Source organism: Scyliorhinus torazame, chromosome 12 (genome assembly GCF_047496885.1).
Source record: "Scyliorhinus torazame isolate Kashiwa2021f chromosome 12, sScyTor2.1, whole genome shotgun sequence".
NCBI lineage: Eukaryota > Metazoa > Chordata > Chondrichthyes > Carcharhiniformes > Scyliorhinidae > Scyliorhinus > Scyliorhinus torazame.
In genome coordinates, this window is record NC_092718.1 from 16,684,347 (window position 1) to 16,696,858 (window position 12,512).

The following is a 12,512-nucleotide window of genomic DNA, read 5'->3' on the forward strand; positions in this document are numbered from 1 at the left end:
GCATAGGGTGCTGGTGAGGCCACACCTGGAGTACTGTGTACATTTTTGGTCTCCTTCCTTGAGAAAGGATGTACTGGCATTGGAGGGGGTGCACAAGTTGATTCCGGAATTGAGAGAATTGGCCTATGAGGAAAGACTGCGTAGACTGGGACAATACTCATTGGAATTTAGAAGAATGGGGGAGGATCTTATAAAAACATAAAATTATGAAGGGAATAGATAAGATAGAAGCAGGGAGATTGTTTCCACTGGTGGGTGAAACGAGAACTAGGGAGCATAGACTCAAATTAAGGGGAGCAGATTTAGAACGGAGTTGAAGAGAAACTTCTTCACCCGAAGGGTTGTGAATCTGTGGAATTCCCTGCCCAGTGAAGCAGTTGGGGATACTTAATTGAATGTTTTTAAGGCAAAGATAGATTTTTGAACAGTAAAGGAATTAAGGGTTACGGTGAGTGAGCGGGTAAGTGGAGCTGAGTTCACAAAAAGATCAGCCATGATCTTATTGAATGGCGGAGCAGGCTCGAGGGGCCAGATGGCCGACTCCTGCTCCATGTTCTTATGTTATATAAACATCTGTGACCGGGTGTCGTTTGAGGCCAAGAACATAGTGGTCAATAACGGAGGCCGGTACGTGATGGTGAGTGGTACGTTGCAGGGGACGGGGGTGGTATTGGTAAATGTATACGCCCCGAACTGGGATGACGCTGGATTCATGAAACGTATGTTGGGGCGCACCCCGGACTTGGAGGTAGGAAGTTTGTTAATGGGGGGGGGGGGAAGAAAGAGAGACTTCAACACGGTGCTGAACCCAGCGCTGGATCGCTCCAGATCCAGGACTGGAAAGAGGCCGGCTGCGGCCAAGGTGCTCGGGGTTTATGGACCAGATGGGGGGAGTAGACCCGTGGAGATTTGCCAGGCCTTTGGCCAGGGAATTTTCTTTTTTCCCCCATGTACACAAGGCCTACTCCCGGATAGATTTTTTTGTTCTGGGCAGAGCATTGATCTCGAAAGTGGAGGGAACGGAGTATTCGGCCATATCCGTCTCGGACCACGCTCCGCACTGGGTGGAATTAGAGCTGGGGGAGGAGAGGGACCAACGCCTGCTGTGGAGGTTGGATGTGGGACTGTTAGCAGATGAGGAAGTGTGTGGGAGGGTGTGGGGGTGCATCGAAAGGTATCTGGAGGCCAACGATAACGGGGAGGTGCAGGTGGGTGTAGTATGGGAGGTGCTGAAGGCGGTGGTCAGGGGAGAGTTAATCTCCATCAGGGCTCGTAGGGAGAAGAGAGAGGGTAGGGAAAAGGAGAGGTTAGTGGGGGAGATTTTAAGAGTGGACAGGAGATATGCAGAGGCCCCTGATGAGTGACTACTCAGGGAGAGGCGAAGTCTCCAGACGGAGTTTGACCTGTTGACCACAGGGAAGGCAGAGACACGGTGGAGAAAGGCACAGGGGGCGATGTATGAATATGGGGAGAAGGCGAGCCGGATGCTGGCACATCAGCTCCGTAAGAGGATGGCAGAGAGGGAAATAGGTGGAGTCAAGGATGGAAGGGGAACTAGGGTGCGGAGTGCGGTGAAAGTGAATGAGGCATTCAAGGCCTTCTACGAGGAGCTGTATAGGTCCCAGCCCCCAGGGGGAAAAGAGGGGCTGCGACGATTCTTGGACCAACTGAGGTTCCCGAGGGTGGAGGAACAGGAGGTGGCTGATTTGGGGGCGCCAATTGGGGTGGAGGAGCTGGGTACAGGACTGGGGAGCATGCAGGCAGGGAAGGCCCCGGGACCGGATGGGTTCCCGGTGGAGTTCTATAGAAAGTATGTAGACCTGTTAGCCTCCTTGCTGGTCAGGACTTTCAATGAGGCAAGGGAGGGCCTGCCCTCGACAATGTCGGTGGCGACGATCTCTTTGATCCTGAAGCGGGATAAGGACCCACTGCAATGTGGGTCGTATAGGCCGATCTCACTCCTCAACGTAGATGCTAAGTTGCTGGCAAAAGTGTTAGCTACGAGGATTGAGGACTGTGTGTCCCGGGGGTGATTCACGAGGACCAGACGGGGTTTGTAAAGGGCAGGCAGCTAAATACCAATGTGCGGATGCTGCTGAATGTGATTATGATGCCAGGGGCTGTTTAGCACAGGGCTAAATCGCTGGCTTTGAAAGCAGACCAAGGCAGGCCAGCAGCACGGTTCGATTCCCGTAACAGCCTCCCCGAACAGGCGCTGAAATGTGGCGACTGGGGGCTTTTTACAGTAACTTCATTTGAAGCCTACTTGTGACAATAAGCGATTTTCATTTCATTTCATTTCATCAGTGGAGGGAGAGGCGGAGATAGTGGCAGCTATGGACGCGGAGAAGGCCTTTGACCGAGTAGAGTGGGAGTATCTCTGGGAAGTATTGAAGAGGTTTGGGTTCGGGGGGAGGGTTTATTAGTTGGGTTAAGCTCCTGTATAAAGCCCCGGTGGCGAATGTGGTCACGAACCGGCGGAGGTCGGAGTATTTCCGGCTGTACCGAGGGACGAGGCAAGGGTGCCCCCCCCCCCCCCCCCCCCCCCCCCCTCATGTTTGCAATAGCAATTGAACCTTTGGCCATGGCGTTGAGGGCGTCGGGGAAATGGAGGGGGGCGGCTCAAGGGGGAGAGGAGCATCGAGTGTCGCTGTACGTAGATGACCTGTTGTTGTATGTGGCGGATCTAGTGGAGGGGATGGTTGAGGTCATGCAGACCCTAAGGGAGTTTGGAGACTTATCGGGCTACAAGCTCAATGTGGGAAAGAGTGAGCTCTTTGTGGTGCATCCAGGGGATCAGGGAAGAGGGATAGACGACCTACCGTTGAGGAGGGCGGATAGGAGCTTTCGATACTTGGGGATCCAGGTAGATAGGAGCTGGGGGGCAATGCGCAAACTTAATTTGACGCGACTGGTGGAACAGATGGAGGGGGACTTTAACAGGTGGGACATGTTGCCACTCTCGCTAGCGTGTAGGGTACAGTCGATTAAAATGGTGGTCCTCCCGAGGTTTCTTTTTGTATTCCAATGCATCCCAATTGTGATTACCAAGGCCGCCTTCAAGAGGGTAAGCAGGAGCATTATGGGATTTGTGTGGGCGAGTAAGACCCCGAGGGTAAGGAGGGAGTTCCTGGAGCGTAGCAGAGATAGAGGAGGGCTGGCGTTGCCGAATCTGGGTGGCTACTACTGGGATCCGTAAGTGGGTGATGGAGGGAGAGGGGGCGGCATGGAAGAGATTGGAGATGGCGTCCTGCAAAGGAATGAGCCTGGGGGCGCTGGTGATGGCACCGCTGCCGCTCTCGCCGACAAGGTACACCACGAGTTCGGTGGTGGCGGCAACGCTAAAGATCTCGGGGCAGTGGAGACGACACGGGTGCTATGGGAGCCTCGGTGTGGTCCCCAATCAGAGATAACCACCGGTTTGTCCTAGGAAGGATGGACGGGGGGTTTCCGAGCTGGCATCGGGCAGGGATTAGAAGAATGGGGGACCTGTTCATCGATGGGACATTTGCGAGCTTGGGCGCTGGAGGAGAAATTTGGACTACCCCCGGGAAATGCCTTCAGGTACATGCAAGTGAGGCCGTTTGTGAGGCGGCAGGTGAGGGAATTCCCGCTGCTCCCGGCACGGGGGATTCAAGACAGGGTGATTTCGGCCGTATGGGTCGGAGAGGGCAAGGTGTCAGCGATATACCAGGTGATGAAAGAAGAGGGGGAGGCTTTGGTAGAGGAGCTGAAGGGTAAATGGGAAGAGGAGCTGGGGGAGGAGATTGAGGAGGGTCTGTGGGCTGATGCCCTAAGTAGGGTTAATTCCTCTTCCTCGTGTGCCAGGCTTAGCCTGATACAATTTAAGGTTGTTCACAGAGCGCATATGACGGGGGCGAGGCTGAGTAGATTCTTTGGGGTGGAGGACAGATGTGGGAGGTGCTCAGGATGCCCGGCGAACCATGTCCATATGTTTTGGTCATGCCTGGCACTGGATGGGTTCTGGAGGGGAGTTGCGAGAACAGTATCTAAGGTGGTGAAAGTCCGGGTCAAGCCAAGCTGGGGGCTAGCACTATTTGGAGTAGCGGACGAGCCGGGAGTGTAGGAGGCGAAAGAGGCCGGCATTCTGGCCTTTGTGTCCCTGGTAACCCGACGAAGGATCTTGTTAGTGTGGAAGGATGCAAAGCCCCCCAGTGTGGAAGCCTGGATAAATGATATTTCAGGGTTTCTTGGGTTGGAAAGGATAAAGTTTGCCTTGAGAGGGTCTGTGCAGGGGTTCTCCAGGCAGTGGCAACCGTTGCTAGACCATCTTGCGGAGCGTTAGATGGAGTTCGGTCGACAGCAGCAGCAACCCGGGGGGGGGGGGGGGGGGGGGGGAGGAGAAGAGGGAGGGATCGGGAAGGGGGGTTCTTCGGGGGGGCATCTGAGCAAGAAAATACGTAAACTATCCGGAAAACTGATGTGTACGGGAGGAATCCAATGTACAAAGTTCTGTATCATATTGATTTGCCATATTTATGTCTTGCTAGGTGAGTTGTTTTTTCTTTTTTGTTACGGGGGGGTTTGTTTGGTTGAAAATTCTGTTAAAAATTCTTAATAAACATAGTTTCAAAAAAAAAAAATAAACATATGTGACAGTAACATGGTACCTACCCTAAAGATGGAGTTTGAACTCCTTGCAAAAATTGCAAGTTGAACCCGATCTTAATTGGTGATGTGGCAATGCTAAGTGGAGGTCAGGCGTATTCCTGAAGTAAGGACTAACCAGGTTTCGGTGCTGTTCCTTATCCCTGAGAGCCATGTGGCAGATGATTGCAGTCCTAGGTCTCCTGCATTTTGTCGTTAAAGGGAAAGGTGCACAAAGTTTTAAAATAAAAAGAGTACAGGTGGAAATGAAGTGGAGGGAAAATAATTACAATGTGAGCAAAACGTTTTCATAAAGGTCACCTGCAAGCTGAGTTTGTTAGCCACTCATTGATTCTTGGGGTACAATGAATTTTTGTAATCCAAGTTTCTGTTTTAGCACTTGGATTTAAAAAAATATTCTTGTAGCACAAAATTAATACAAATTACTTAATGGAATCCCAAAGGAAAGTCTTTTGGCAAATGCAATTCTATGCTGTGTGTTCACTCCCTCTCTCCTGGTTTGACATATTTATTGAAATCCTGTGCTTATTCTGTTGAGGCCGCTGTCTGAGATGTGTCTGAAGCTAGGCACGAAGTATGCCCTGAACATATGTGTGCCTTGGAAATGGAAAATATAGCATTTCAGTTTCAAACTGGAGGGACTTGGTTGCAGAGAACTTTGGTGATAATGTGGGCAGCACAGTTACTCAGCAGTGAAAGCCATGAGTGGATTGATTTGTTTAATCTTTTTGTTCATGGTTGATGTAAGAACACTAGTCTGATCTAGGGTGGTATACTTTGCAACTCAGCGCTGTCTGTTATTCTCAGATAGTAACATTGTTGACAGATGTGATGGTAAGAGTTTATGGCATGCTTCAACTGTTTGAATTTGTGTCAGAAAGTGAACTTTTGATTGCTTAACTGTAGCTTTTATCATAACTGTGCGGCAAATTTCAGTCAAGTAAGATCAAAAGTTGTCTTTGATCATCCCTGCTATGGTGTTTGACTAAGCCTTGTACTGCAGGTATTAGTGTGTTTTGCTGAATGCAATATAAACTATGTTCTTGGAGAAAACTGATGTAATCTGAGAATCTAAAATTTGGATACTGCTTGTGCATGTGAGATTCAGATAAAATAATTTCAAAGTTGATTGGTTTAAGCAATGAGACAACAAACTGCCCTTAATCAATTGCGCCATATCTCGCTTGCTATATGTTTAGGATCTTCGGGAAGCAAAAGTCTCGTCCCCCTTTATTACATATTAGATCAAAACATCTTTTTGTTAATTACCTAAACCAGTAAGTCCATATTTTGGTCATGGGCCTACTGTGTTCAACAAGAAAGTACTGCATTTCTGTTTGAATAAGTTCATGTAATTTGATGTAAACGCTTGAGGCACCGTACAGCAATTATGCCTATAATACAATTATATGGCCTGAGATATGGATATCCCGTTTGCATCTGACCGTACTTTTGCCATTGAAAGAATTTGGTCATGCAGAAGTCTTTGTATTTTCAAGCAAATGCCCTTTATGGAGTGGAGACACAATTTATTTAGGAAGTTATGCTTATTTCTACTTCAAATCTTGGATTTACAAGCTGCAATCCATACTTGCTACGAGACCTTGGAGGGGGGGGTGTGAGTGGAGAGGGGATATGCAATATTATTTTCTGTCGCTCTGAAGTGAGGCATACGTCCCCAGAATTTTTTGTATTCTGTAATTACTGCCAGATCTGCTGAGTATTTCACTAATTCCAGCTCTTTGAGTTTTAACATCCCCAACATTTTGCTTTTGGTATTTTAGAAGTCTGGGTAATGGGCCTTCAGTATGTCACTATTTGAAAGGCCCTCTCCCCCCCCCCCCCCAACCACCACACACGGGGAAAGTTTGGGGCCCCTGCTGCAGTTCAGAAATGTCTTAAACAAAACCTAAATCAGTAAATTTGAACTGCATTTAATATCAGTTTGAAGTAGACTTGTAATGACGTTTTAAGTCGGTTTGACTCTTCAGAGCTAAAGAGAGAGAGAGATTTGTTGGATTATGTACTGTATTAAAGGGAGTGGAACAGAGTAGTAGGTTAGTGATTAGTGGGAGCGAGGGGAGATTGCAACAAAGATATAGAAAAACTTTAGAACAAATGTGACAGATGGCCTGTTGGGGGAGGAGAGTTTTGCATTGGGACAAAAAAATGTTTGGGATATATACTAAAAAAGGTTAAGATGGAGGAGAAAGGTTACAGTCTATAGATTTTGTTGTCAATGTTGAGTCCTGGTGCCTGTAATATGTCTAATCGGAAGATGTGCTGCTCCTCCCCTTTGCATTGGGCTTCACTGGAGCATTGCAGCAGGCTGAGGACAGACATGTGGGCACAATAGCAAGCTGCTGGGTTGAAATGGCAAGCAACCGGAACATTAGGATCATGCTTATGGGCCGAATGAAGGTGTTCCGCAAAGGGGATGCCTAGTCTGCGTTTCGTCTCCCCAATGTAGAGAAGAATAGAGAAGCATTGGGACAGTGAATACAGTAGACCAAATTGAAGAAGGTGCAAGTGAAATGTTGCTTTACTTGAAAGACAAATTGCAAAAAGAGGTCTTAGATTGGGGGAGAGCAGACTTTAGTAAAATAAGGCAGGATCTGGCCAGGTTAGATTGGAACAAGTTACTGGTGTGGAGATCTACAGAAGAGCATTGGGGGGTGTTCAAAGAGGAAATGGGGATGGTACAGGCCCAACATGTTCCTTCCAAGGTAATAGGAAGGAGTAACAAGTCCAGAGAACCATGGATGACCAGAGATATTCAGGACACAATGAGAAGGAAGAGAGAGGCTTTTAATAAGTACAAGGGGAGCAAATCAAGTTAGTGGAGTAAAGAAAGTGCAGGTTGGAGCTTAAGAAATCAATTAGGAGAGCAAAGAGGGGCTGAGAAATCTCTAGCTGATAAAAGTAGGGAAAACCCCCAAGATATTGTATAAGTATATCACTGGGAACAGGATAACTATGATAAAAGAAGGCCCCATTAGGGACCAAAAGGGAAATCTGGGTGGAGCCAGAGGACGTTGGAAGGGTGTTAAATTAATATTTCACATCTGTCTTCACCCAAGAGTTTGAGGAGGCAGAGATGGAACTCTGGCAGAGAGCCTGAGAGGTTATTGAGCAAATTTTCATAGGGAGGGACAAAGGCATTGGAGGTGTTGGCAGGCTTAAAAGTGGAGAAATCTTGTCCCAGGTTGCTGTGGTAGGCGAGAGACGAGATTGCAGGAGCCTTGATCCAAATTTTAAATTCTTCTCTGGCCACGGGAGAGGTGCCAGAGGACTGGGAATCACGAATGCGGTCCCACTATTTAAGAAAGGCTGTAGAGATAAGCCAGGAAACTACAGGCCAGTGAGTCTCACGTCAATGATGGGGAAACTAATGGAGAAAATTCTGACGGAGAGAATCTATCTCCACTTGGAGAGGCACAGTTTGATCAGGATAGTCAGCATGGCTTTGTCAAAGGGAGGTCATGCCTAACAAATTTGATTGAATTTTATGAGCACGTGAATAAGTGTGTAGATGAGGGTACTGCAGTTGATGTAGTTTGCATGGATTTCAGCAAAGCATTTGACAAGATCCCACATGGGAGACTTAGAAAGAAGGCAAATGCACGTGGGATACAGGGGAACCTGATAAGGTGGATTCAAAGCTGGCTAAGCTGTCGGAAACAGGGTGAAGATGAACTGCTGCTTTAGTGACTGGAAGTCAGTGTCCAATGGCATACCACAGGGATCTGTGCTGGGCACCCTATTATTCGTCATTTATATAAATGACTTAGATGAATATGTGGGAGGTATAGTAAGTTTGCGGGTGACGCAAAGATTGGCCAGCTGGTTAACAGTGAGGCTGGGAGACTTGGGTTACAGGAAGATATAGATGGGATGGTCAAATGGGCAAAAATCTGACAAATGGAATTTATTCCTGAAAAGTTTGACGTGTTACACTTTGGAAGGGGCAATTTGACAAGGAAATATTCAATGAATGTCACCACACTGGGAGTCCTGAGGAACAAAGAGACCATGGCGTGTTTGTAAATTATATCTCTGAAGGCAGAAGGGCAGGTTAGTAGGGTGGTGAAAAAAGCACATGGTACATCAATCGTGGCATAGATTACAAAAGCAAGGAAGTCATGTTAATAATAATCATCCTATTGTTGGAGTTATATAGAACATTGAGGCCACAGCTGGAGTACTGTGCGCAGTTCTGGTCGCCACATTATAGGAAGGATATCGCACTGGAGGGGGTGCAGAGGTGTTTCACCATGATGTTGCCTGGGATGGAACATTTTAGTTATGAACAGAGGTTGGATAGGCTTGGGTTGTTTCTGCTGGAGCAGAGAAGACTAAGAAGCGACCTGATCGAGGTGTACCAGATTATGAGGGGCATGAACAGGGTGGATGCAGAACAGCTGTTCCCCTTCGCTGAAGTCGGTTACGGGTGGACAAAAGTTAAAGGTGAGGGGTGGGAGGTTCAGGAGGGATTTGAGGAAAAGCTTTTTTTACCCAGAGGGTGGTGACGGTCTGGAATGTACTGCCTGGGGGGGTGGTAGAGGCGGGTTGCCTCACATCCTTTAAAAAGTACCTGGATGAGCACTTGGCACGTCGTAACATTCGAGGCTATGGGCCAAGTGCTGGCAAATGGGGTTAAGATTGTCAGGTCAGGTGCCTTTCATGCTGCGGTGCAGACTCGCTGGGCCAAAGGGCCTTTTCTGCTCTATTTTTCTGTGATTCTGTGATATTGTCAGCTGAATACAGCAGGAATCAAAATTGCAACCGTCTCTCTATGATGTAACACTACATGGGACAATGACATTTCCATCATTGGATATAGATAACGAAAACCATTGGGTATATTTAATCTATGAAGCCAGCTTGTTGTCTTTTCATGACAGTTTTAAAATGTTAATGTACAGAAAAAAAAGGTAAACTCCAAATTTGTAGTTTAATGGGAAGATATGATTATTTAGATATGATGAGACCAAATGGTTTAACTGCAATGTTTGGAGATGATGTGTTTGAACATTGATGCAGTTAACTGGTTATCATAGTTGACGTGCATGCACATTTTTTTTCAGAACTATTCCATGGCAGTTTACCTTGTAAAACAGCTGTCTTCTGCAGTGTTGCTTCAAAGACTGCGGGCAAAAGGAATAAGGAACCCGGACCATTCCAGAGCATTAAGTATGTACAATTTGTGGGCAGGTAGATGTTTGTATAGGCAAATTTGGCAATTTCTTTGTGTGATCGAAGCCCACAATGCAGTTCATGACATTCTTTCCTTTCTGTTCAGTATTGGTTTCAACCACTATATTAAAGAATTTTTTCTGAATAATTAAAAATGCTGAATTGGTCAATCGCACGTTTATTATTGTCACACGTTTTGACTCTAGGGGAATTAAAGAATATTGGAATCAGGCAAGAAAGTGGAATTGAGGGCAAAGATCAACTACAATCTCATTTACTGGTGGGGCAAGCTCGAGGGTCATCTGACCTACATTTTGTCCTATTTCTTAGGTTCTTATCAAAGTCTAAATTTGTTTCTCCCAGGTCACTGCCCTGTATCTCTAATTATTTATACTCTCGTCTTCCCTACTGGTTACATAGAATCATAGAATTTACAGTGCAGAAGGAGGCCATTCAGCCCATCGGGTCTGCACCGGCCCTTGGAAAGAGCGCCCCACTTAAGCCCGTACCTCCACCCTATCCCAGTAAACGTTTTCTTGACACTAAGGACAATTTAGCATGACCAATCCACCTGATCTGCACATCTTTAGACTGGGGGAGGAAATCGGAGCACCCGGAGGAAACCCACGCAGACACTGGGAGAACATGCAGACAATGACCCAAGCCGGGAATCGAACCTGGGACCCTGGAGCTGTGAAGCAACACTGCTAACCACTGTGCTACCGTGCTGCCCTTTTCATTCCAGTTCTGAAAGTCTGATGGCGGGGAGGGGGATAGTTCTGTGGGTGACAGCAACCCTGCAGAACCTTCCCCACGTGTCTTTAATTTTCCTCGTGAGGTTAGATTGTGAGGCAATTTGACTAACGAGTGGCTGTCATAGCCAAGTTGCCTGTGGCTATTGTCACAACTGTTACCAATCCCATCCTCACCCAGTGTACAGAAATGCATTTGCTGATGGATAATGATCAGAAGTTGATTGAATTTTTCTCTCCCCCCCCCCCCTTTTTGAGCCAAAGGGGAAATATAGTGTTCGAGCTGAGGTTAAGTGCAGAATCTGAGACCATTATGCTCTGTATTCTGTCCTAACTTGCTGACCCATTGGAAGATTTCCCTGGATGTTTTGGTCTCCTTGTTGGGGTACTCCGGGGATTGAAGCTGAAAATTACTGGTTACATTTTCTAGAATCAGGCCAATTTGAAGACCTCACTCATGTTGAACATTTTCCAAATTGAGAAGCTGCTTTGCCTTTCTGAAATGTTTGTGTTAGGGTATACCAAAATTGCATTTGCTCTTCCGCATATGATTACGCTGCTGACTCTATCCACCCTATTGATGTCGCAGTAGAATCCAACTATTGCTATTTTGGCCAATTGCCCAAACAATCACTAATTGATTGGTCAGGCTAAGTGATTTCTGCTCTTTGAAGAGCTCACAACTTGCTGGATTGGGCTGAAATTGAAATTAAAAGTAGGAGTAACATTTAAGAGTGCAACCATAGTGGGAGCACATCGGTGGGGGAGGTTGAGTATCTAGTTAATCACTGTTCAGCTGTTGAAATTATCAATCACTGCTGCTCAACGGAAATGAAGGTTCCAGCTCAAAAAAGATCAGATAGAAAACCTGCAATTAATAAACCGATATTTAGCAAGTTTTATTTTAGTGCTGTATCCCATGACCACGAAGCGGATTCCACTGCACTGTTTTACTTTGATCTAGATGCACCCTAAATCAAGTTACGCAGAGCTGTTGGCATTGTTGATTAATTTTTGCTAAAAACTTGTTTTTCCTACTTTACATTCTTTTTAATGCATGAGTGGATTCACTCATTGCAATCATCTCTGTAGTTTGAATTTACAACAAACTCCCCAGGTCTGCTCAACTTGCCTTAAAAAGTCAAACTCTTGTCACGTACTTGGTTTTTACAAAACCACCACCTTTCATAATATGGTTTTGACAATTCTGGATCCAAGAAGTGATAGCTCAATACACCCTACCTCTGCTTCTCTTGCGTGGTAGGCCAGTCAGAGACGTAGCAATTTGTGAAATCGAAGAGTAAGTAGTGTGCATCTTCCCGTTTGAAAAGTTTTCCTCCTGAAAGTGCTGGGCCACAGTTGCACAAATGCAATCTATCAAATCAATCTGGTACCTTGCCCAAGGGGGCAGATTTTAACATTTGAGCCTCAACAGCGAGTTAAATAAATAAATAAATCTTTATTAATCTCGCAAGTAGGCTTACATTAACACTGCAATGAAGTTACTGTGAAAATCCCCTAGTCGCCACAGTCCAGTACCTGTTCGGGTACACCGAGGGAGAATTCAGAATGTCCAGTTTACCTAACAGCACGTCTTTCGGGACTTGTGGGAGGAAACCGGAGCACCCGGACGAAACTCACGCAGACACGGGGAGAACGTGCAGTCTCCGCACAGACAGTGACCCAAGCCGGGAATCGAGCCTGGCAACCTGGCGCTATGAAGCAACAGTGCTAACCACTGTGCTACAGTGCCGCCCTAGAGAATCACTTCTAGAGCTTTAGGACAGAATGGAGGTGTGGGTTTGGTCAATTGAAACCTCAACCTAGATTTCTTGTTATTATAAAACCAGAAAATGCTGGAAACAGTCCGCACGATTGGCAGCATTGGTGGAGAGATTTAAAGTTTCAGATTTATCCATCTGTCAACTGCATCAC

At 46.6% G+C, this 12,512-nt stretch overlaps 1 protein-coding gene across 3 annotated transcripts in view; it reads left to right on the forward strand.

The window, feature by feature from the left end:
- The window catches only part of pias1b (protein inhibitor of activated STAT, 1b), a 192,588-nt gene that overhangs the window by 148,415 nt on the left and 31,661 nt on the right, over positions 1-12,512 (forward strand). For all 3 annotated transcript variants that reach the window (XM_072470471.1, XM_072470469.1, XM_072470472.1), the window contains one exon: positions 9,717-9,822. In XM_072470471.1, coding sequence (XP_072326572.1) covers positions 9,717-9,822 — 106 coding nt within the window. The remainder of the gene's footprint in view (positions 1-9,716; positions 9,823-12,512) is intronic.